The sequence below is a fragment of the Budorcas taxicolor genome, chromosome 16, assembly GCF_023091745.1.
Source record: "Budorcas taxicolor isolate Tak-1 chromosome 16, Takin1.1, whole genome shotgun sequence".
Classification (NCBI taxonomy): Eukaryota; Metazoa; Chordata; class Mammalia; order Artiodactyla; family Bovidae; genus Budorcas; species Budorcas taxicolor.
In genome coordinates, this window is record NC_068925.1 from 31396191 (window position 1) to 31421285 (window position 25095).

Genomic DNA, 25095 nt, shown 5'->3' on the forward strand with positions numbered 1-25095 from the left:
GAAATACTTTCTTAGAGAATATCCCAGACCTAGAAGCACATAATATGTATTTCATAATCAGATTTTAGTTTCAGTTTATTTACTTTTGTATGTTATCATTTTCTTTTTCTTTTCTTTTTCTCCTTCTGGCTAGAGATGATGAAATGTCTTATGCGACAAATATATCATAATAATCTTACTTTAAAAATTATTTGCAGTGGAAGTATGCGAGACCTAACAGCGCAGGTGACTAGTGGTCTTCTGAAGTTCCCAGAAGTGACTATCCAAGCCCTTGGAGAAGATGAAATAACATTAGAATCTGTGCTTCGTGGAAAGTTTGCTGCAGGTAAAATAATGTTAATGAAAATTTACTTATTTGATGTGTAAGATAAATAATAGTAAACATATATTGTGACTCCTTTAATGTGGAAGAAAAAAAAGCAGAACCTGCTTAGAGTGGTCTTATATGTAAGTATATTACATCTACAACTACATATGTAATAATTTCTACCTACTTGAGCACATTTTCATAGAATATCCTGGGATATTATAGTTCATTTTTCTTTATTACAATACCATATATTTGTTACCTTTTAGTATTGAGTATCTGCATTTAAAAAGTAGAAATAATGCATGGCTGGTTTTTCTTTATAATGAGGCAGTTTTACTGGTGATGAGTTTAGATTAGTACCTAAATAATCGTAAGGGTAGAAAAGGCTGATTGTAGTGCCCTGTGTGTGCATGCTCAGTCATGTCCGACTCTTTGCGACCCCATGGACTGTAGCCCACCAAGCTCCTCTGTCCGTGGATTTTTCCAGCAAAAATACTGGAGTGGGTTGCCATGCCCTCCCCCAGGGTATTTTCCCACCCAGAGATCAAACCTGCACTGATAGGTGGATTCTTTACCACTGAGCCACCAGGGAGGCCTGTAGTGCCCTAGGTGATAAAATATATTCAGGAAGTCTTACTTCTTAATTACATTAATCTGAACAATGTCTTAATAATGATCATGGTTTAAACTATGTAATATAGCAGAGAATTATACCAAACCATTAAATTATGGATTTCAGTCTAGTGAAATATATTGCAGACGTCTCTAAAAATGAGTGTGATAGCCACCCTTCCTAGCAGAAAGACAGTAAAACATATAGATTAGTAATTTAGCTATTTATGGAGCTGTTCTCTTGACTATTAAAGGTAATAACACTACTTTTGTTACATACTAGGCGCCATAACAACTTTTCATTGAGGGAGTGCTAGGTTTTTCTAATTACGCACTTTTCTTTGTAACTGAAAATCAAATAGGTTAAGTAATTTGGTCCCAGTACACAGAAAGCAAGTTGTAAAAATGAGCTTTGAACCCATGTTTTCTGGACCCCCCTGTGCCATGCTATTTTTTAAAACTATAACTTCTATCAGCTATAGTCTAGGATATACAGCCACCTATTTAGATGCGTGATTCAGTTCAGTTCAGTCGCTCAGTTGTGTCCTTGGTCATGTCCGACTCCTTGTGACTCCATGGACTTCAGCAGGCCAGGCCTCAACTTAGTAGTAAAAGTTACATTGTTCATCTAACTGTTGAAGGAGAAATTCCAGGGTCTCGTTCTTGATTCTTCACTTCCTATATATTATTCATCAGCAAGCAAATCCTTTTAGTTTTGCCTCTGAGATGAATCTCTAGTCAGTCCACTTTTTTTTTATTCATAGCCACCAACCAGGCATAGGTTATCATCTCCCTACTTCTGCTTTGCCCCAGCTTTTTTCCATTTGCTGCTTAGCAGCTGGACTGACATTTAAAAACATAAATCAGATTGTCACTGCCCTGCTTAAAATCCAGTTACTTTACATTGCATGCAGAATAAAATCCAGACTAGACTTGCCAGGGGCCATAAAGGGCTTCTGGTGTTTCCTATTATACTAGTTATATCTTGTCTCCTAGATTTTGAACTTTAAAGCGACAGAATATGTGTTATATTTTTCTAACTCCTGTAACATGTAGTTTAATTCTTAATGTATAATGTAGTAAAAATATGAGTTTGGGAGTTAAGGAGACTTGGGATCCACTTTTGGCTCTGGTTTTCATAGCTCCATGGGTTTTGGGCAAGTTAGTCATTCATACAGTTGTATGAAAGTTTAGTTGCCTTATTTCTGTATTGAAGTATAACAAGGAGTAATAAGATAATTTAAGCATATATATAAGCATCAGTTCAGTTCAGTCGCTCAGTCGTGTCCGACTCCCTGCGACCCCATGAATCACAGCATGCCAGGCCTCCCTGTCCATCACCATCTCCCGGAGTTCACTCAGACTCACGTCCATCGAGTCCATGATGCCATCCAGCCATCTCATCCTCGGTTGTCCCCTTCTCTTCCTGCCCCCAATCCCTCCCAGCATCAGTCTTTTCCAGTGAGTCAACTCTTCGCATGAGGTGGCCAAAGTACTGGAGCTTCAGCTTCAGCATCATTTCTTCCAAAGAAATCCCAGGGCTGATCTCCTTCAGAATGGACTGGTTGGATCTCCTTGTAGTCCAAGGGACTCTCAAGAGTCTTCTCCAACACCACAGTTCAAACGCATTAATTCTTCGGCGCTCAGCCTTCTTCACAGTCCAACTCTCACATCCATACATGACCACTGGAAAAACCATAGCCTTGACTAGACGGACCTTAGTCAGCAAAGTAATGTCTCTGATTTTGAATGTACTATCTAGGTTGGTCATAACTTTTCTTCCAAGGAGTAAGCGTCTTTTAATTTCATGGCTGCAGTCACCATCTGCAGTGATTTTGGAGCCCCCCAAAATAAAGTCTGACACTGTTTCCACTGTTTCCCCATTTATTTCCCATGAAGTGATGGGACCAGATGCCATGATCTTCGTTTTCTGAATGTTGAGCTTTAAGCCAACTTTTCCACTCTCCACTTTCATGTTCATCAAGAGGCTTTTTAGTTCCTCTTCACTTTCTGCCATAAGGGTGGTGTCATCTGCATATCTGAGGTTATTGATATTTATCCCAGCAATCTTGATTCCAGCTTGTGTTTCTTCCAGTCCAGCGTTTCTCATGATGTACTCTGCATATAAGTGAAATAAGCAGGGTGACAATATACAGCCTTGACGTACTCCTTTTCCTATTTGGAACCAGTCTGTTGTTCCATGTCCAATTCTAACTGTTGCTTCCTGACCTGCATACAGATTTCTCAAGAGGCAGGTCAGGTGGTCTGGTATTCCCATCTCTTGCAGAATTTTCCACAGTTTATTGTGATCCACACAGTCAAAGGCTTTGGCATAGTCATATTTAAGCATATAGCATCGTACCTTTACTGAATGGTTATTTGATTCTTATTGCAGTAGTTCAATTTATTTTACTGTTTTGAGGACACTGTTCTATAAATGCTTAGATTTCAATTTGAAGATAATGAGTTATAGATTATATATGTAACAGAGCTTACTGCTGTTTAGTTTTGTTGTATACAATATTAAAATAAGCAAAATTTTAAATTTCTTTTTTCTTTTAGGGAAAAATGGACTTGCTTGCTTGGCCTGTGGTCCACAACTTGAGGTAGTGAATTCTCTAACAGGAGAGCGGTTGTCTGCATATAGGTTCAGTGGAGTAAATGAACAGCCTCCTGTAGTCCTAGCTGTGAAAGAATTCTCTTGGCAGAAGAGAACTGGATTGTTAATTGGATTGGAAGAAGCAGAAGGGAGTGTTCTCTGTCTTTATGACCTTGGTTTATCAAGAGTGGTTAAAGCAGTTGTTCTTCCTGGACGGGTAGGTACTGCTTAAGATATATGGCATTCTGTTTTCAAAACTAAACCCCTGCTGGTTACATGGGTGTGTTCACTTTGTAAAAATTCATTGAGCTGTATACATTTATTTTAGATTACTTTTTGTAAGTTTGTTATTTTTCATTAAAATGTTTAAAGAGGTTAAAAATATTATCAAAACAACATAACATTTAAAGTGAAACTTTCCTTGGATAAAGAAGATATATGTATATATACATGCATAGTGGAATATTTCTCAGCCATCAAAAAGAATGAAATAATGCCATTTGCAGCAACATGGGTGGACCCTGAGATTTTAATACTAAGCAGATTGTCAGAAAGAGAAAGATAAATACCATATGTGAAATCTAAAAGGCACAGACCATAAGGGTCTGTGGAACAAAAGCAGACTCACAGACAGAGAGGGCAAATCTGTGGTTGCCAGAGGGGCTGAGGGGAGAATAGAGGAGGGAAAGATTGGGTGCTCGGGATTACCATAGGCAAACTATTATTTATAGGATGGATAAACAACGAGGTACTGCTGTGTAGCATAAGAAACTATATTCAGTATTCTGTGGCAAACTGTAATAGAAAAGAATATGTAGAAGGAATATATATATGTATAACTAAATCACTTTGCTGTACAGAAGAAATTGACACACCACTGTAAGTCAGCTATACGTAAGTAAAATTTAAATTATAACTTATATTTGGTTAGAAAATTACAAAGTAAAAATGACATGTTGTGTTCTAATCTTTCATAGGACAAGTATCATCTAAGTCTTATTCTTCCAGTTTTGTTTTATGAAGACACTGAAAATTTATAAAAATACTGTATTCATTACTATGACGTTTTTTCCTTGCCTTTTTAATTTTTTCTATTTTAATTTGAGCCTTGGAGTAATATGGGAAGTATGTCTTTATTACCATTTTTGATTTGACTAATGTACATTTAAATCGTGGGTTTCTTTATATTCACATTTGTTAATTCTAACATACATATGCCTTCTATATGCCAGATATCTTATCTGGTAGTAATGATAGAAATTGAGTTGTTTCCTCAAACTTATTACTCTTCTTTTTCCATAGTGAGAAAATGTATACACTCACAAATACACACAGTCAAAAATAATGGAAGAGTAGATGCCTGTGTGAAAAAAGTATGCACTTAGATACACACAAAAGTATATGTAGGTTTGTATGCATATATATATATGTAATGCATATAGTCATAGAATAGAATTTTAAACTTAAAAGGGAGCTTAATGACAAAAGATAATGTTTTTATAGTGAAGAAACAGACCCAGTGGGCTAATGTAAAGTCTGAAATAATTTATAGCCTGATACCTTATATGTACTTGCCAGTGATAATGATTTTAAAGACAGAATTATTTGGCAGTTTATTGAGTGCTTACTGTAAATCAGGCTATGTGCTAGATTTTACAAATAAGTAGATAAATTGAACCTGGTCCGTGCTGTCCAAAAAGGCTTGTAGTCTAGTAGGAGAAGACAGATTATAGGATTATAGTATAAATAAGTACTTTAATACATTTTAGCACTCGGAACATGAAGAACACCTGGATGACTTCTACTCAAAAAGATTGGACATTTCAGGCTAAGAGACCCAACATGTAAAAAGTCGCAGTATATGGAACCTTCGGGAAACTAGACTTATGTAGAATGGCAGGGAAGAGTAGGAGGAGGAAGTGGGAGCCAGAGATGGTGAGGATTGAGATTGTGAATGGCAAGTTGTGCAGTTAGAGGCCTCCTTCTAAAGTCTGTAGGTGACATTTTTAATTGAAAGCAGAATTGTAGTGTAAAAAGCCCTTTGGTTGGGTAGTTTAGGTAAATAAGGATGATGAACTGCACTGAGGAAATGACATAAGAAATCTGTGGAACAGATTGCAGAAGTGTATTCCAGAGGTGACATGGACAGAACTTGTTGACTTCTAATTGGGTGAGTGGTTGATGCCAGATGAAATATAGGGGAAGGAAAAGACTGGGAGAGGAGTGACAGACAGCTTCAAAAGGATTCAGTCAGCTGACTTTATTCTTTTAAATAAAGGCACAGTATCCCTTCTTGAATTTGCTTTTAACTACCCTTAAAATTACTTAAGGTAGCATTATCAGTAGCTTCATATGTAGTATTTATATGAGGAATGCAGATTACTTATCCTTCACTGAAGGAATTACAGAAAACATACTTCAGTATGATAGACATTATTACCATAATTCAGAAAAGGAAGATAATCCATGAAATTACAGCTTTCAGAATTAGAAACACTAAAGAATGTTTTGTGTACTAATGAAATACTTAGAAAGCCAGTGTTTTGTCTGTAATAATAGATTACAGCCTGAAACAAACTTTAACCTTACATTAACACATAAACCACTGATAGCAAATTTTCTCTTTTCTTTCTAGGATGTTCATCAGTATTATAGTAGAAATCACCAAATACTTATTTATCAAGTATCGTACCAAATTAATTTCTGTGAATCAATAGGAAACAGAAGGAAAGCTAAGTGTAAACTAAAATACAGACTATTAGGTACAGACATTGAAAATTTGACTCATGAGGTGAAAAGGCAAAGTAGAACTCCACAGTGTAATTACAGTATGATTTTCTTTAAGTAATTTCAGCCCATGTTAAACTCAGAGGTCCAATTAGTATGAAAGCTTTGTGTGAAGTCCATTATAATGTAGTCCTTTTAAAGGTTAGACCTCTTCAGGCTTTATGGCATAAAAAGGACTTAAAAAAATAAACGTAAACAGTAAATTTTTCTGGAATGATTTATTTTTAGTCTTCTTTGGAGAAGAAGCTATATATACTTTTACAGTAGCTGGTTTAGAGTTTTAAAGTGAGACGGATCTAGGTTTGAATTTTAATGGCTTAAATGACTGTGTTACTTGAGTAACTCAGCTAAATTTTCTAAGCCTCAGAGTGTTTCATCTTTAAACGGGTGTAACTATATATAGTCTAATATCAAAGGGTTATCGTGCATTGATTAGCATAATGTCTGGAATATGGTAAACTCTAGGTAAACATCAGTTGTTGTTCCAAGTGCATGTTGTAATTCTTACATCTGAAGGTTTCATAATGCTTCTCAGATTCACAGGTATCAAATGCAGATTTGTGCTTCTGTATTGGAAGTGTTAATATCTGTATAACTAGTAACCTGCTTTAACTTCAGAATTTGTTTCTTGTGTTTTTAATTGTGTTTTCTCAGTTTGTTTGAGGAAAACAAATGATACATTCTGCTTTCTAGGTAACAGCTATTGAACCTATAATTAATCATGGAGGAGCCAGTGCAAGCACTCAGCATTTACACCCAAGTCTGCGATGGCTGTTTGGTGTGGCAGCTGTGGTAACTGACGTTGGACAGATCCTTCTTATTGATCTATGTTTGGATGACTTGTCATGCAGTCAGAATGAAGTAGAGGCATCAGGTAATTAATTAGTCATTCCTGGCTTAAAACCCAAAATTGAGCACCTGAATATTCTGATGCATTGGATTGGTTTTTTTTAATAATCAAAAAAAAAAAAGAGTCAAAAACTTGTTTATTTTTTAAAAATTGTTTGCTTGTATTGTTTTATTGTTTTGCGTGCCATGGATATTTTTTGCATGAGTTACTATGTTTTATTGATAAAGTGTTTATAGACTAAAGTAGTTCTTGAAAGAGAGACATGTTCCCAGATACACAACTAAATAACATCATTCAGGTTATTGAGTAAATACCAGAAGAAGGGCTGAAAGGTATAAAATCTTGATCCTTATCAGACAATATAAAATTATCCAAGTATGTAGGATCTGACATACTGTTTTTGGCATACTGTTTATGTTCCTGTGGTAAGCCCAAGATAGAAATAAAGTAATTTGATAGAAAACAACAGTAATTTAATAAAGTAATTTGATAGAAAACAATAGTAATTTAAAAGTCTTCCCTCACAAAATAGCATCTTGAAATAGAACTAAAGCTTAATTAATTAGTAAGTAAAGAGAGGGCAGTGACTCTGGTAGAGAACCCCCCTGCCAATGCTGGAGACAGGGCTTCGGTCTCTGACCCAGCAAGATGGCACATGCTGCAGAGCAGCTAAGCTCATGTGCCACAGCTGTTGAGCCTGGGCTCTAGAGCCTGGGAGCCACAACTGCTGACCCTACGTGCCGCAGCTACTGAAGCCTTCTGGGCCTAGAACCTGTGCTCTGCACCAAGAGAAGCTACCCACATTGAGAAGCCGGCACATCCAACCAGAGAGTGGCCAGTGCCCACCGCCAGACAGCCCGCCCAGCAGCGAAGATGCAGCACAGCCAAAACTGAATAAATAAATACAGATTTTTTATAAAATGTAGAGAGACAGTTTCCTCTTTTGGTGCTATTGTGCTTAGTCGCTCAGTCGTGTCCAACTCTTGGAACACCCTGGACTGTAGCCCACCAGGCTCCTCTGTCCTTGGAATTCTCCAGGCAAGAAGACTGGAGTGGGTTGCCATTTCCTACTCCAGGGGATCTTTCCAACCCAGGAATCAAACCCAGATTTTCTGCATTGCAGGCAGACTCTTAACTCATTGAGCTAGAGGGAAGCCCTTGTTTTTTAGTACTGTGCATATATTTATAAATCTTCTCTTCAGTAGTAGTTTGTTTTTGTGATTTATGTTACTCTTGATTGGTTTATATAGGAAGAAAAGCTAACCTAAAAACTTAAGTGAGTGAGTGAGTGAAGTCGCTCGGTCGTGTCTGACTCTTTGCAACCCCATGGACTGTAGCCTATCAGGCTCTCTGAGCCATCAGGGAAGTGTATTATCTATAAGGTTTTAGGAAAGGACTATTTAAACTTGAGGACCTTCTTGATTTTTAAAATAGTCCTGTAATATTAGTGCAGATCTTTTAATTTTTGGATCAGCTAAGAAACAGATACAAATAATCAATATTTTGTCCCAACATATAATAATGAGTATAACTATTAAGAACTGTTGGTATGTAATAAAACGGATTAAAACTACAATATTTTGGTAAAAATTATGTTTGACAAGAAATTGAAGAACCAGATTATCTGATGAAAATATAGATCTGCAAAATATTATGTGGAAGAGTTTGATTTGGTAGAAATAATGGCCCCACATGCACTTAAGGGAAAGAAGTTCTCATAGTGATGGAAACTACGCCTTGAAATCTGATATTGAGGTCTGATTGATCTTAATAAAACTTGGGTATAGTTTAAATGAAAAGAATTGATTAGTAAGAATGACAGTAACTAAAAATGAATTTGTGGACTATTAGAAATGATTTAGCTACTCTTTGTAGAAAATTGATGAAAGAATTAAATAATCTTAATGGAGTTTTGCTCCAGAGTGTGTTTTGTGTATATCATTATAGTTGTAAGGCTAATTAAAATACCTATACTTATAGTTAAAACTCAACAGATTGAAATAGTAGAGTTGAAAACATGTTTTATTTCAGTAGTCAGTCGTTCCTTTCCACACAAGAGTAATTGTATAGTGAAATTTTATAATTTTAATTTTATAGTGAATTTTTTCTCAGTTATGAGAATTAGAAAGCTGGTGAATTTTATAGCATAGAAAAAGTTGAGTTTTGGAGTTTAAGCAAAATGTATATTTTTTTTTTACATAAATAATTTATGATTACAATTATTTAGACTTCACTGAAACACATAACATAGAAAATGAAGTTCCTAAGATTTATCATACTGTAAGTACTGTTTGTAACTTTTCCAAACTTAACAGTTTCTTATACATCTTTACACACATCCCTACATAAAGAGTCTGCTTTATTTTCTTGAATAACTTTACAGTATTCCATTGAATAGATTAGTTATTTTGGCATAGTTTTATCATTTGCTATTTTCTGAGGAGAAAAAATCAGAAGCAGGATGGATAGGATTTTTTCCTTCTTCATTAACAGCATTGAGGGAATCTACTCTTGCACAACAGTTACAGCAGTAAATGAGCCTGAATTTTTTAATGTAAACATTTGGGACATTCTCAAGTAGAATAATAAAAGAATTCCCACAAACCTGTTACCTAAGTTCAATTTAGTTTTCAAAATTTACCGTATGTGCATCTGTTCTATTTCCCTTTCCTCCCTTCTCTCTTTGAGTCTATTAATTTAAAGCAAATAATGATTATTTTACTACTAATCATGATGCCATTTACCACTGTTAAAAGCATTAATGATTACTTGATATAGTGTTAATTACTAGTCCATAATGAAATTACTATGATTTTCTCTAAAGCATCTTTTTGCATTTGAATTGTTTGAACCAAGGTCCAAACACATTTGACAGTTTGCATCTCATGTATATTTAAATGTAGAGCAATCTTTCCTCTATCCTCTCCTTATTCATTTATTTATATTTAGTTCCACTGTCTTGCTGAAGATATTACTTTGGAATGATCTATGTATCTTCACGTGGTGTTATTTACATTTTATATTTTCTGTAAATTAAGTTAGCTCAGATTAGATTCAGATTTAACATTTGACAGGTATCTTTCAGAAGTGCTGGGTATTTCATAATGGTTCACATCAGGAGGCACATGGTGTCTTGTTTTATATTTAGTGATCAGTGGGTTTAGGTGATGACAGCACGATCCATCAACCTTTGTACCAGTGGTTCTCAACTGGGGCTGGTTTTTTGGCCCTCTAGATTTTTGGTCGTGTTTAGAGATAATTTTGGCTGTTAATACTGGAGAGAGAAGTGGCATCTAGTAGATAGAGGTCAAAGATGCTGTTAATATCCTATAAAGCACAAGACAGCCCCCACAACAGAGAATTATCTGACCTAAAATGTTAATAGGGCCAAGGTTGAAAAATCATATTTGAAATTAGTTGTTTCTCCATTGACATTGTTGCCTAGATCTCTTATTTCAGAAGGGCTGCAAAAATGCTTTTAAAGTTCTGTTAATCTAAAAAGAATTTTTTCATTAACTAGGTGTATTTGTTTATCTTGAAATACAGTTTGTACAGAAAAGGCAGAATAAATGCATACGTTACCGTTTCTTTAAGTACTGATTTTCCAAGTAAGAAGCTGGTACTCAGCTACTTTCAGTGGTTCAGTAAGGTCTCTTATAAGTAAAGAAGGTAGAAACTCATGGGGTTTTACATAATACTTAATATGCTTTATTCGTTTATTTTCATTATTTGTTGTTGTTGTTCTCAAAAGTGTCCTGTTTTTGCTAACGAAGGCACCTTCATCGAATCTAACACATCACCTTAGATTTTGATAGCTTCCTAGATTTCTGGCACAGGATATACCAGCCTCATCGGAGAACCAGCCATTCTCCGAGGGGAATATTTAGGTTGTTACTCCTAAATTTGAATAAAGAAACCATCAGCTTTATTTATGATTGTTAAGGAAGTTAATTTCTTATTTACTTATTTGTTTTTGGCTGTGCTGGGTCTTTGTTGCTGGGCGCAGGCTTTCTCTAGTTGCAGTGAGCAGGGGCTATTTTCTGGTTGTGATGCACAGGCTTCTCATTGCAGTGCATCTTTTGTTGCTGAGCATGGACTCTAGGGCTCTCAGGCTTCAGTAACTGTGGAGCACAAGCTCAGTAGTCGTGGCGCATAGTTACCCCACAGCATGAGGGAATCTTCCCAGATCAGGGATTGAACCCGTTTCTCTCTCCTGCATTGGCAGGTGGATTCTTTACCACTGAGCCACCAGGGAAACCTCGAGAAAATTAATTCTGTTAAAATGGGTAACATTTGATATGTACTGTGAGATTTTAAAGATATTACACAATTAAATGTGTTTTGAAAATTATAAGATTTAAAATAAAGGTGGCTAGTTCATATAGTCAGTATGCTTTGTTATCACTAATCTTATTTTAATTGACCCCAGTAGTTTTCAGCTGCTGATTGAATATTGGGTGACGTACTTGGTTTTATGCTGTTTATAGTTTGTTAATCTTACTTGTCCAATTTATTTTTTAGACCTCGAAGTTGTAACTGGCATCCCAGCTGAAGTACCGCACATCAGAGAGAATGTGATGCGAGAAGGACGCCATCTGTGTTTTCAGTTAGTCAGCCCATCGGGAACAGCCGTTTCAACCCTTAGTTACATAAACCGGACAAATCAGCTTGCTGTAGGTTTTTCTGATGGCTATCTAGCACTTTGGAACATGAAAAGCATGAAAAAAGAGTAAGGACAACTTTTTAATTATTTACTAGTAATTTCTTTCTGAATATACTCAGTTACTAATATTTAAAGATTAGCATAAACAGGAAAAGATAGGGTAGACTAAGGATTGAATGCATAAGTTTCCATTACATGAAAACATGACTTAGTATAAAAAGGAGTGACTTAGTCAAAGTCACTCAGTCGTGTCCAACTCTTGCGATGCCCTGGACTGCAGCCCGCAAGGTTCCTCTGTCCATGGGATTCTCCAGGCAAGAACGCTGGAGTGGGTTGCCATTTCCTTCTCGCACATCAATTTAAGTTGAATCAATGTATTTAGAAGGAATTTTGCTGAATTTCCTGCTAGTCCAGTGGTTTAGACTCTACACTTTAACTGCCGTAGCACAGATTCAATCCCTGTTCAGGGAACCAAGATCCTGTAAGCTGCACAGCACAGCCAAAAAAAAAACCCCCAAACCTGGCATTTTAGTCATTGTGGAGTTCAGTTTGCTAGTAAACTTTGACACTACTAAGATATCTGGCATGAATTCTTTCAGAAGTTCTTTTCTGCATAAACATATGTGTAAGGTAGTTAGTAGTTCTCAGTTGACAGAAAAAGTAAAGACTTTTTAAGAAAATTACAAAATACTGTGTTTAAAATATTTATGCTGTCAAAAACTTCCCCCAAATATAATTGTATTGATACTTTTTAATTAACTCTTTATTAAAATTGCCGAGGAATCCATTTATTAATTTAACTTTATTTATTGAATTATTGAATTACCTCCCTTTATTGAGGGAGGTAAGGCACTATAGGTTTTAAATCATATCTCTATTGAGTTAAATAGATACCTATTTGTCCTTTAAGTTGTCAATTTAATATTTCTTCCTTTTTCTTCCAAGTAATACTGGAATATTTTCTTGAGTAACTTCTTTCAAATGAGTCAACAAAATAGTCACCTTTCCAAACCGTCTGCTCAGTTTGTCTCACCAACAAATTGGTACCTACTTGGCAGTGTTTGAGTGATTATAAATGTTTACCAAGTTTGAAGTGCCAGAGAGAGAGATAGAAAATAACAATGTATATATACCAGACCTATTTTTTTTTTTAACCTTTGGTTCTTTGATGATACTGAGGTATCAGTAGCCCCTAAAGTAAACACTGACTGTCCTTGTACTTCCTCACACTCAATTTTTCTGCACAGAGCCTGTGGTGAAGTGATAATGCTGTTGCCTAGTAGCTTCCTATGGGAATTCCATCTTCACTGTCTTCCCTTTTATCAGCTCTTGTCTTTGAATTGCTCACAAAGGAGTGCCTGGAGAACCTGGCTTCTAGAGGATTTTCTTGGACACTCTCTTCTCTTCACTAATTATGCTTTTTCAAGGGATTTGTGAGACGTCTTCAGATTCTAACTCATTCTGTTGTAGTAATGGGAAACTGACCCAGCTGTAGCATTTGGAGTGTTGTGGCGGTATTTCATCTCTTTCTAGAGTACCTGTTATTGGGGAACAGTACGTAGTGGCATACATTTATATGACTGGAAGGAATAGTTCGTGCTTTAGTGATTCTAACCCTTCCCAGTTCTACCTGGGAAACGGGGTGCCATGCTCATTTTCTTGATGTCTTGTACCCTGTGTGTTTTTGAAGATAAGATGATTGTAAGAGCAGTAACCCAAATTCGTACATGAGGCATCATCTTCCTTTTTCATGAAATTGTAACTTAGAAGAAGTATGAAGTGTACTGATTTTTGTGCCTGTTACAGATACTACACACAGTTGGAAGGTGGAAGAGTTCCTGTATATGCTGTCACTTTTCAAGAACCTGAAAATGATCCTCGCAATTGCTGTTACCTCTGGGCTGTTCAGTCTACACAAGATAGGTAAATGTGATAAATGTGGTTTTTAATAATGTTTGTCAAGAATGGCATGGCAGTTAATTTCTTTTGCAAAGCTTTGTGCTATATTGCCTCTTTTTAATGAGAGCCACATAATTCAATGAATTAGTAAGTTGCCATTAAAATGACTTTAAAAGGTCCTATATGTTTGAGTAAGTCTGAGATATCAGTAAGAAGAAATTGTGTTTGCTTGACTTGTTTGGATGTAATATATATTTCAGAGAGTAAGCTGATAACACATTAGTAGGCAACTTCTTGTTCCTCAGACAATTTTTATGGTCTTCTGTGTTCTCTCATAAGAACATTTTTCCTCTTTTATAATCTCATTCCTTTTTTCTCTTTATTGTATATGCCTCTCATTTTTATGTATCCCTACTTTGTTCTCTAGTTCTTCTGTTGTACTTGCCTTTTGCAGTGTATTCCTAAGGTTAATTTGGTTAATTTTGCCTTCTCTTTCATAAGCTTTAATTTTATCTCAGTGTAGCTTTTGAGAAATCTTTCAGTTTAATTTCCAACTGGTTAAGCTCATTCATTTCCAGTGCTGGAACAGTGTAAGTATTGATTTTCTCTTATTTTTCATTGATGTTTAGTGCTTTCTTTGGTGTTCCCAGTACATTCTCTTCCCAAGGCCGTTCTGCTTTAAATTCTAGATACCTGAAATTTGTCAACTTAGGTTTTTGTGTTAGAGTTCCTCACTTTGAGGTTTTATCTTAAGCTTTAGTACATCAGTGAAGGAGAATTAATTGATTTGTCACTTCTGTCAATCCTGGAGGAAAATCGAAATAAAAATATAGAGACAGCTATTGGAACAGTCCTCATTAGGTCCATATTTCCATCCAAGTGTGATGTGGGCTGGCAGCAGCTTGAGTAATGTGCCTTGTGAAGACTCCTGTGGTGAATAAGAAAGGACATTTAGCTCAACAATTTTTGTATCCCATTTATTTTTTCTTCCAATACTGTCTAACTAAAGCACACGTATTGAAGAAGGGGAGAAAGAATGAATTTTGAGTAACGTTATAGTCTCAGTCATGTAAGATGTCACCTAAAATATGCAAGTAACATAAGCTTAAGTTAATTAGGATCAATAAAAATTAAATCAGCTATTATGTCAAAGGACTACATTTTGTGAAAACAACCAAGTAAAACTAAATTCTTTATAGTAACCTCAGTTTTGTCACATGCACTCAATATTGTATGCAAATTAAATTTATTTGAGCAATAAGAGGTATTTAATGCATTAATATGGTATTTAGTATTTCTTCTCAGGTAATTTCTGTTTCTTTCAGTGAAGGGGATGTTTTGAGTTTGCATCTGCTTCAGCTGGCCTTTGGTGACAGGAAGTGTTTGGCTTCAGGACAAATCTTATATGAGGTAAATGGTGATACCGGTTGATAGTATCAGTTTTGTTTATTGTTTACCTATTTTAAGTCTTTGTTTTAAGCTATCGAGATATTACAATCTTTTCTTCTATTCAAGTTAATACTGTCTTCATAATATAATGTAAAAAGTATTAGATTTAGGGATCAAGACACTGGTATTTTACCAAGGTGGCAATCTTAAAATCTTCAGGTATAATTTTTCTCTAGAATGAGGAGATTAGACAAGACTGAAGCTTATGGCCTAGTTGGTAGCCAGGAAAAATAACCCCACTTTGTTGCTCTAATATAACAAGCAGTAAGCCATAGGGTAGACTTTATAGTCTGGTCGCTTACACTTGTAAGAGAGGATAAATGCATCTAGCATTTTAAGTGACTGTTTTTCTGGCTGAATTCTTGAGAAGTAGTGAAGTGCTGTTAATAACCAAATAACCATATTTGGTTAGCTGTCACAATACTTTCTCTAGAACAGGCTTTTTAACCTCGTCCTTGAGGGTGTGTGATTGGGTTTTAGGGAATTCATGAAGCCCTTTAATTTTGTGTGGTATTTTTATGATCACAGTGTCCATGTTGTCCCCGAGCCCCCCTCCTCCAACTCTCCAGTTCCACATCTGTGGATTCAGTCAATCTTGGATCAGAAATATGAAGGGGAGGAATTCCAGAAGGTTCCAGAACACAAAACTTGAATTTGCTGTGCCACAGCAACTATTTATATGGCATTTACATTGTATTAGGTATTAATAAGTAATCTAGAAATGATTCAAAGTATATAGGAGGATGTGCATAGGTTATATCCAAGTATTACACCATTTTATGTAAGAGACTTGAGCATCCACAGATTTTGATATTGGAAGAAGGTCCCAGAACCAGTTCTTCATGGAGAACAAGGGAAAACTATGCATTCTTCTAGAGAAAATTTCATAGCTTTTGTCAGATTCTTACAGGGATCAGTGAATAAAAATTTAAGAACTAGAGCAAGAACTTCAATGAAAACAAAGAAGTAGGTTTGCTGCTTTAGAGAATATGTGTTTGTAATTTCATTGCTTAGGTCCAATTTATACCCCAACCAGTAATGCATGAAGGTTCCTGTGTTTGATAACAGCTTTAGAAGATTTATTGGTAATTATTTTTGAGAAACAAAATTAGCCTTTTTATTTGTGTTTTATCCCATGTGTAAATTTTAACGCTTTCTTCAGTAATTGGTTCTCTTCAGTCTTTCACCTTTTTGTTTTCTTTATATTGTGTGGAAATTCTTGAACATTTAATTTTAGAATAACTAACTTTTTCTTAGAATCCTATTAAGACATAGATTGGTGTACATTTTATATTTCAGGGGTTGGAGTACTGTGAAGAAAGATACACACTGGACCTCACAGGTGGCATGTTTCCTTTGAGGGGACAGACTGGTAATACCAAACTTTTGGGATGCCAGAGTATAGAGAAATTTCGATCTCATGGTGACAGGGAGGAAAGCATGAATGAAGGTTGGTTTAAAGCACTTTTATTATATATCTTGTGAATGCTTGATTTAAGATTTGTCTTGATTTAAGATATATGACAGGTATTGGTTTCTAGAGTTTGTACTCCTGGCAGTTAAGTTGGAATACTAATTATGGGGTTTATTTAGGACTGTGTGAGATCCGAGGTATTTCTTGTTCTCCAGATCGTGATGTGTAGAACCCAGGAATTGAATAGATTAAGGAAATGAGCAACCTCTTTATTCTGATCTGGCTCTCAAAACAGACACACTCAGAAAGGTCTCTAGTTGTGACTAGTATGAGTAGTCTCTGAATAATGTTTACTTCTGTATTTTGTGAGACATATACAGCAAACATGTTTTGTTGTCTTGAATTTTTTGTTTCCTCTAGTGTCATCCCTTCTTCCTGGTAAATATTGTGACAGAATGATAATGGCATAGATTTTAGAATCCAACATGGATTCAAATCCCAGATCTGTCACTAGTTGTGAAGGTGAAGTCTCTCAGTCGTGTCGACTCTTACCCCATGGACTGTGACCTACCAGGCTCCTCCATCCATGAGATTTTCCAGGCAGGAGTACTAGAGTGGGTTGCCATTGCCTTCTCCAGGGAATCTTCCCAACACAGGGATCAAACCCCGGTCTCCCGCATTGGAGGCAGACACTTTGCCATCTGAGCCACCAGGGAAGTCCTTTCACAAATTATTTAACATTTGTGACTAAGCCTTTGTTTCCTTATCTGTGAGTGGAATAATACATTTATACCTTCTGCAAAGGGTGGTGGTTAAGAATTGAATGGGACAACATGATAGGTTTATTCAGTTCTGGGAATGCTTAGTGGGGCCCTGGTTTAGCTTGTTCCTATTGGGATTTATTCTCATGTATAGCTTTTTCATCCTAGAGATTTCCTCTGTCCTTGTCCCCATTTTTCATATCCAACTAAACATGTCAAAACAGAATTTATGTAACTCTGTCTCTTACTCCGCACTCATATCTTTTTTATATTTCCTGTTAGTTATGTCTTGGATTTTTACTTCCCTTTTTCCTTCTATTGGTCTCTCATCTTTGTTCCTATCTTTCCATTCCACGTACCACTTGGGTACCTGTCTCTCTCCCTTACCACCACTGCCTTAGCATATAGCTGGATCAATCCTTCTCAGCTAGAATTCTACAGAATTAAGCCCTAAAGCCCAAAGGCATCCATTTTAAGTATTGATATTCTCTGGGCTTCCTGGGTGACTCAGAGGTAAAGAATCCCCCTGCCAAAGCAAGAGATGTGGGTCGGGACGATCCCCTGGAGGAAGAAATGGCAACTCACTCCAGTATTCTTGCCTGGGAAATCCCATGGACAGAGGAGCCTGGCAGGCTACAGTCCACGTGGTTTCAAGAGTCAGACATGACTGAGCTTGCACACGTCTGTGTGCACACACACACACACACACACACACACACACAGTCTCTGGTACTAGCAATGATTTATTTGTGGGAGAACTTTCATTCAAATCATTTTCTACTTTCTCCTTACAGCATCTTGAAGTTGCCAAACTGTTAACTGAAGACAAGCCAAAGTTACTGTTTTTCAGATGAATACATTTTAATAAGGTCTTCTTGAAATAGAAAAACAGTCAAGATAGAAGTGAATGAACTTCTTGTTACAGAATAAATGATAGAAATGTGTTTTAACAAATCAGATATGAGTTAAACGTCTTAATTTATGGGAAAATCTTCCTAATTATATTTGTTGTATTTATTTTGAGATTATTTATTCTGTTTTTAAAAATTATCTCTTTTAGCTCTGTCTCCTGACACCAGTGTTTCAGTCTTTACCTGGCAGGTGAATATATATGGACAGGGAAAGCCTTCTATATATTTGGGGCTTTTCGACATAAATCGTTGGTACCATGCACAAATGCCAGATTCGTTAAGGTATGATTTCTCTATGTATTTATATTTATAGGAATTTTTATGTGTAGAAGTTTATTGACTTAATAATTGTATAAAATTTCTTTTAGATCAGGAGAATATCTGCATAATTGCTCTTATTTTGCATTGTGGTCACTGGATGCTGTTGTAAGTAGGACTTCTCCACATCACATCTTGGATATATTAGTACATGAGAGAAGTTTAACTCGAGGAGTTCCTCCCTCATATCCACCTCCTGAGCAGTTTTTTAACCCAAGTACTTACAATTTTGGTATGTATTTATTTAACATTACTTTTTGAGAAAAATAACATGTAAGAGTATGTATGTAGTGTATTATTGTTCATTTCTCATTATTAGTTAACATGTATGGATAAGTTACTATGTTAACTTGATGTATGTACACGAGAAATTTAATGATTGTATGTTTTATGGAAAAATGATCAATATTTGAATTTGCTGTAAAACATTAACTGTTTCATATTAGGTGAACTTGTGATAAGGTTTGGTGTCTTGTTAGGATAGAAATACAGGGACAGATTATTTTAAAATTTATTGTATGTAGTAATACCATGCCTTGCCTAGTAATCTGTTCTTAGGAAAAATTTTGTTGAACTAATACCATGCCAAATATAACATGTAAGTGGATATTTTTAAATCTTTTTTTTTTTAGATGCCACTTGTTTGTTAAACTCAGGAGTTGTTCATATAACTTGTACTGGCTTTCAGAAGGAGGTGAGTAAGAAATAACAATTTGGACAGAGTGTTTCTTCTTGAGCTGAAGTCAGACCATGGATTTAAACTTTAGTGTTATTTATATAAACTACTCTTTCATCTTAAAAGGTAGCTTCTGCTAGGTATATGAGATAGTGGCTCGTAGCATCAATTATTGACGGCAACTTTCTAGGAAGAGGTACTAGGGTATTTATACAGCTTTATAGAAGATAACAGGGTTACCTTATATATAAGCAGTTTAAAATACCATTATCAGTAGTAGTATTTGTGACTGACAAACATTGGTTACTTCAAGAACTTATAAGCTCTTTTCCTTGCAAGAAGTACAGAAATGTAGTCTTCCACAATTTTCATTCAGGGCCTTTTAGTTTTCTTCATACTGTTAAGTGTAAAGTAGGGTAATGGGTTTATTAGTTATTCTTAAATTTGATTATTTGAGTTGATTAGTGACTGATATCTTATTAATCAATCTGTTATAGACTTTGACTTTTTTAAAGAAATCAGGACCATCTCTCAATGAAGTCATTCCTGATGGTTATAATCGATGTCTTGTGGCTGGCCTTCTCTCACCAAGACTTGTTGATATTCAACCTTCCAGTTTAAGTCAGGTGAGAGATTTTAAACTCTTGTTGTTTCTTTGGATCATGTCATTAGCTCTCTATTACAACAAAAATCTATTAGATAATTTCTTAAAAAGTTAAGTAGTGTAATGCCAGCTTTGCATGTCAGTAGCTGTGGTTCTTGGATTTGGCTTAAAATTCATACCTGCAGGATCCCATAGGTATAACTTGACACCAGGTCTATAGGCTAGTGAAAAAAAAGCTGACTTTAAACTCAACATTCAAAAAACGAAGATCATGGCATCTGGTCCCATCACTTCACGGCAAATAGATGGGGAAACAAAACAGTGAGAGCCTTTATTTCCTTGGGCTCCAAAATCACTGCAGATGGCGACTACAGCCATGAATTTAAAAGGCTCTTGCTCCTTGGAAGAAAAGCTATGACCAGTGTAGACAGCATATGAAAAAGCAAAGACATTATTTTACTGACAAAGGTCCATCTAGTCAAAGCTATGGTTTTTCCAGTAGCCATGTATGGATGTGAGAGTTGGACTATAAAGAAAGCTGAGCGCCGAAGAATTGATGCTTTTGAACTGTGGTGTTGGAAAAGACTCTTGAGAGTCCCTTGAACTGCAAGGAGATCCAACCAGTCAATCCTAAAGGAAATCAGTCCTGGATATTCATTAGAAAAACTGATGCTGAAGCTGAAGCTCTAATACTTCGGCCACCTGATGGGAAGAACTGACTCATTAGAAAAGATCCTGATGCTGGGAAAGATTGAAGGTGGGAGGAGAAGGGGACGACAGAGGGTGAGATGGTTGGATGGCATCACCGACTCCATGGACTTGAGTTTGAGCAAGCTCTGGGAGTTGTTGATCGACAGGGAAGCCTGGCGTGCTGTGAGTCCATGGGGTCACAAAGAGTTGGACATGACTGAGCGAGACTGAACTATAGGCTAGGAAACATCATGGATGCATCAGGCATGTCATGAGTAGAAGTCATAGTTGTTTTAATAAGCCCTTGATGTGATTTCTGATGGTTTGAGAACCACTGCTCTATAAAAACTGCTCTTATGAAAGCCTGTTAGTGAAGATTGCAGGTTTCTGCAAAACACAAGAGAGTTACGGGAGTCAGACTTAGTCATGGAAGCCAAGCGTAATTTCCCAATGGATACATAAATAAAAATATTGTAAAATCCACACAGGTTTTAGAGTCACAATACATTTTACCAGTCAGGAGACATTTTAAAACAGTGTTGTCTAGTGACAACTTGTAATTCAACATTTTAACTTGGTATTTGCTGAAAGTAAACAAACCCTGGGTCATTTTTCCTTGGAGAAAGAGAAAATGTTTTAATAACTCTTTCCCCTCAAATAATGTTTGAATTAAGTTATTTAAATAATTGCAGATATGTAGTGTAATGAATTGTTAGGGAAGGACCCTTTTAAATATCAGATGAATTGTGAATATTGCTGCTGACGGTTTAACACCTACAGTTGGACTCTAATACCTGATGTCATGAAAATAAGAGAAATAGTCAATCTATTATCGGGATTTTTTTTTTCCTTTCTTCCCTCCTCCCTTTTGTATTACTGTACTGAGCAAATATTGACCATGTAGTCATGTTCAGTCAACCCTCGGTACCCATGAGGAATTGGTTTCCTGGACGCCCATAGATGCCAAAATTGAAGGATGCTCAGTTAATTTATTGGAGAAGGCAATGGCGCCCCACTCGAATACTCTTGCCTGGAAAATCCAATGGACGGAGGAGCCTGGAAGGCTGCAGTCCATGGGGTCGCTGAGGGTCAGACATGACTGAGCAACCTCACTTTCCCTTTTCACTTTCATGCATTGGAGAAGGAAATGGCAACCCACTCCAGTGTTCTTGCCTGGAGAATCCCAGGGACCAGGGAGCCTGGTGGGCTGCCATGTACGGGGTCGCACAGAGTCGGACATGACTGAAGTGATTTAGCAGCAGCAGCAATTAACTTATATAATAAGGCATGGTATTTGCATATAACCTGTGCACACCCACCTATGTACTTTAAATCATCTCCAGATTAAAGTACTTAATACAACATACATGGCATGTCAATAGTTGCTGGCACACCTCAAATTCAAGTTTTGTTTTTTTGGAACTTTCTGTACTCTCCCCCACCCCTAAATGTTTCCTATCTGCAGTTGATGAGGAACTGACTGGATATCAACATTTCAGTTTGGTTTTGCTCTTTGTAGAACTCCTTTAGACAAATATTCACTATCCTTAGTTGGTCTTATGTTAGCTTATCTTTGCTTTCCAACTGTGTATCGTTTGCCTCTGATTTTGGTTTCTGGGAGATGTTTTCATCTAATTTTCTTTTTTTTAGATTAAAAAAATTTAGCCCCGTTCTAAAATTTTACATGCTCTTACTCTTTGGTCATTCTTTTTTGGTAGTATTCTGTTCTATTTTATGGATGAAATACCTTTTAGCTCTGTGTTTCAGATTTTATTTAGTTCCCTATATTATGCCTGTTTTATCTGGAGTTATTTTTTATTAGTTTAGTCTTTTTGATCTGGTTGTTACTTAGTTGCTCAGTCATATCTGATTCTTTGCGACCCTATGGACTATAGCCCGCCAGGCTCCTCTGCCCATGGGATTCTCCAGGCAAGGGTATTGGAGTGGGTTGCCATTTCCTACTCCAGGGGACCTTCCTAACCCAGGGTCTGTACGTGCATCTCTTGTATTGCAGGCAGATTATTTACCATCTGAGCTGCCAGGGAAGCCTTTTGATCTGGTGGCTATACTTAAATGTTTGATGGTTCTTTTCTTTTCATATGTTAAGTAAGTCAGTAACAGATTATAAGCTGTCTTCTACATAAACAGAGCTCTGAATTGGGTTCATTAAAAAACCTTAGGTAAATTTTGTCTTGGTGGCCCTTGCTCATAGGACCCTTTGGTCAGGAAATTATCCTTTCCTGCCACAGGCTCCAAATTAGTATTAGTGTTCATCATCCTTAAGGAGCACTTTAAGTCTCCGTCTAATTTTTTTTATTTTAGAGAATTAATACTGATCCCCCCTATTCTATATCATGAAACTTAGTTAAATGCAATGATATCTAGTTTTAAAAAGAAAAAGTGAGAGGTTACTCTGGTGGTGCAGTGGATAAGAATCCACCTGCCGATGCAGGAGACGTGTTTGACCCCTGGCCCAGGAAGATCCCACACACCATGGAGCAGCTAAGCCTGTGGTCCGCAACTACTGAAGCCTGCGCTCTAGAGCCCGGGAGCTGAGACTGCGGAGCCCGCGTGCCACAGCTACCAGGGTCTGTGCACCCTAGAGCCCGTGCTCCGCAGCTGCTGAAGCCTGCGCCTAGAGCCCGGGAACTGCGACTGCGGAGCCCGCGTGCCACAGCTGCCGGGGTCCATGCACCCCAGAGCCCGTACTCTGCAACGAGAAGCCCAAGCACCGCAACCAGCGAGCAGCCCCACTTGTGGCAGTTAGAGGAAAACCCACGCAGCAGCGGAGAACCCCGTAGCCAAATACAAATAAATAAGAAAGAGTGAGCAAAAATTAGCTGTAATTCAACCATTCAGCCATGTTAGTCAAATAGCGTTTAATATCTTTTTGTGATTATTTTGAATCTGGTAATCCGTCCCCTTGGTTTCTTTCCACTTATATAGATAAACCCTGGAGAAGGCAATGGCACCCCACTCCAGTACTCTTGCCTGGAAAATTGCATGGACTGAGAAGCCTGGTAGGCTACGGTCCATGGGGTCGCAAAAAGTTGGACACGACTGAGCGACTTTCCCTTTCCCTTCCCTTATATAGATAAAACTTGAATAATTTCAGTTTAGAAAATAGACTAAAGTATGTGGAGGCATGCAAATATTGGCATTTTGTTGACTTTTTTCATGTATCTTTTTAAAACCTTTATTCCTGAAATAGACCAAATTGAGCTGAATTGGTTAGTAATGGATATGTAGAGATGAAGGAAAAAAAGCGAGGAAGAGATTCCTTCAAAATGTTAGAGTGGTTACCATAGAGGATGGGAGGAGTGAATGGAAATTTATTTTGATTAGGTAGGAGGAGACAGGGCTTCTGTGAAATATTCTCAATCTAGACTTGGACCAGTTTCATCAGTGTCCAGTTGGTAATTAGTTGTTAGTTGTATGGATGGTATATGGACTTTTTGATATGTATACTTTCCTGTATCTCTTTATCCCACCATATGCAATAAAAAAATGATAGCATATATATATTTGTTAGCAGGGTTTTTTCCGTGAATTACATATTGATAGGCTTTACTTTTTCTCTAATTGGGTTGTTATGGAAACTGTTTATAAAATACGTAGATATTTATCCTGTCATAAATCTTACAGATAGTACCCCTTTTGTTTGCTCTTCACTGTTTCATGATATCTCTTACCACATTCAAAATAATGTTTTTATAGTCAAATGCATTTTATAGCTCTGACTCAGGCTTAAAATTTAACACCTAAATGTTTCTTTAAGACTCTAACTCATTTTCTGTGTGTCAAATAAATTAGTCTAGCTGTGTTATATCATTTGTGAAACAGGACCCAAAATATCTTTTTCTCATGCTACTGAAATATTGCCTTTATCTGATATTATATGTCCGTATCAACTGGCTTCTATTTCCAGGTTTTTATCTTGTCTCATAAATCTAGTTATCCATTTGTATACCATTTTAATATATTGCTTTGATATTTGAAAATGCAGCCTCGTTTTTTAATCTATAATTTTTGGAAATTCATTGGCACTTACTCTTTTAATTATAAGATGGTTTTATCCAGTATTCCTGTTGGAAGTCTTTTGAGCATTTTATTCACATGTTAATTTGGGGGAGAGTTGGCATTTGTATCTTTCCATTTATTTAGGGTTTATTTTTACATCTGTCATAAGAGTTAATGGTTATTTTCTTGTGAGTTTCTCTTTTTATCCATAAATGTTTTATGGCATTTTTTATGAGTAGACCATTTTCCCCATATTCATTCAGAAATAGAGTTGGGTTTTGTATATTCATTTGATGCTATTAATACTTGGCTAGATTAGAATCTCTTAGATTTTCAAGGCGTGTAATCAGCAAATGTAGGCTTTCTGCACCCCTCCCCCCAGTTTATTACTTTATTTTCTTACACCACTTGGTGGAACCTCTACAAATTATAGAAAAATAATGGCACTACCAGACATCCTTGTTTTGTCCTTGATTTTAATGTAAATTGTTCTATTGAATTTCCATTTAGAATCATGCTATAGTTTTGGGGT

The 25095-nt window shown here is 36.5% G+C and overlaps 1 protein-coding gene across 1 annotated transcript in view; it reads left to right on the forward strand.

The window, feature by feature from the left end:
- The first annotated feature begins 204 nt into the window (after positions 1-204).
- Positions 205-25095, forward strand: part of AHCTF1 (AT-hook containing transcription factor 1) — a 74216-nt gene continuing 49325 nt past the window's right edge. The window contains exons 1-11 of the mRNA XM_052653496.1: positions 205-325; positions 3485-3738; positions 7002-7182; positions 11680-11887; positions 13628-13744; positions 15046-15130; positions 16469-16619; positions 18405-18537; positions 18624-18805; positions 19206-19267; positions 19747-19875. Of these exons, the coding sequence (XP_052509456.1) occupies positions 205-325; positions 3485-3738; positions 7002-7182; positions 11680-11887; positions 13628-13744; positions 15046-15130; positions 16469-16619; positions 18405-18537; positions 18624-18805; positions 19206-19267; positions 19747-19875 (1623 nt within the window). The remainder of the gene's footprint in view (positions 326-3484; positions 3739-7001; positions 7183-11679; positions 11888-13627; positions 13745-15045; positions 15131-16468; positions 16620-18404; positions 18538-18623; positions 18806-19205; positions 19268-19746; positions 19876-25095) is intronic.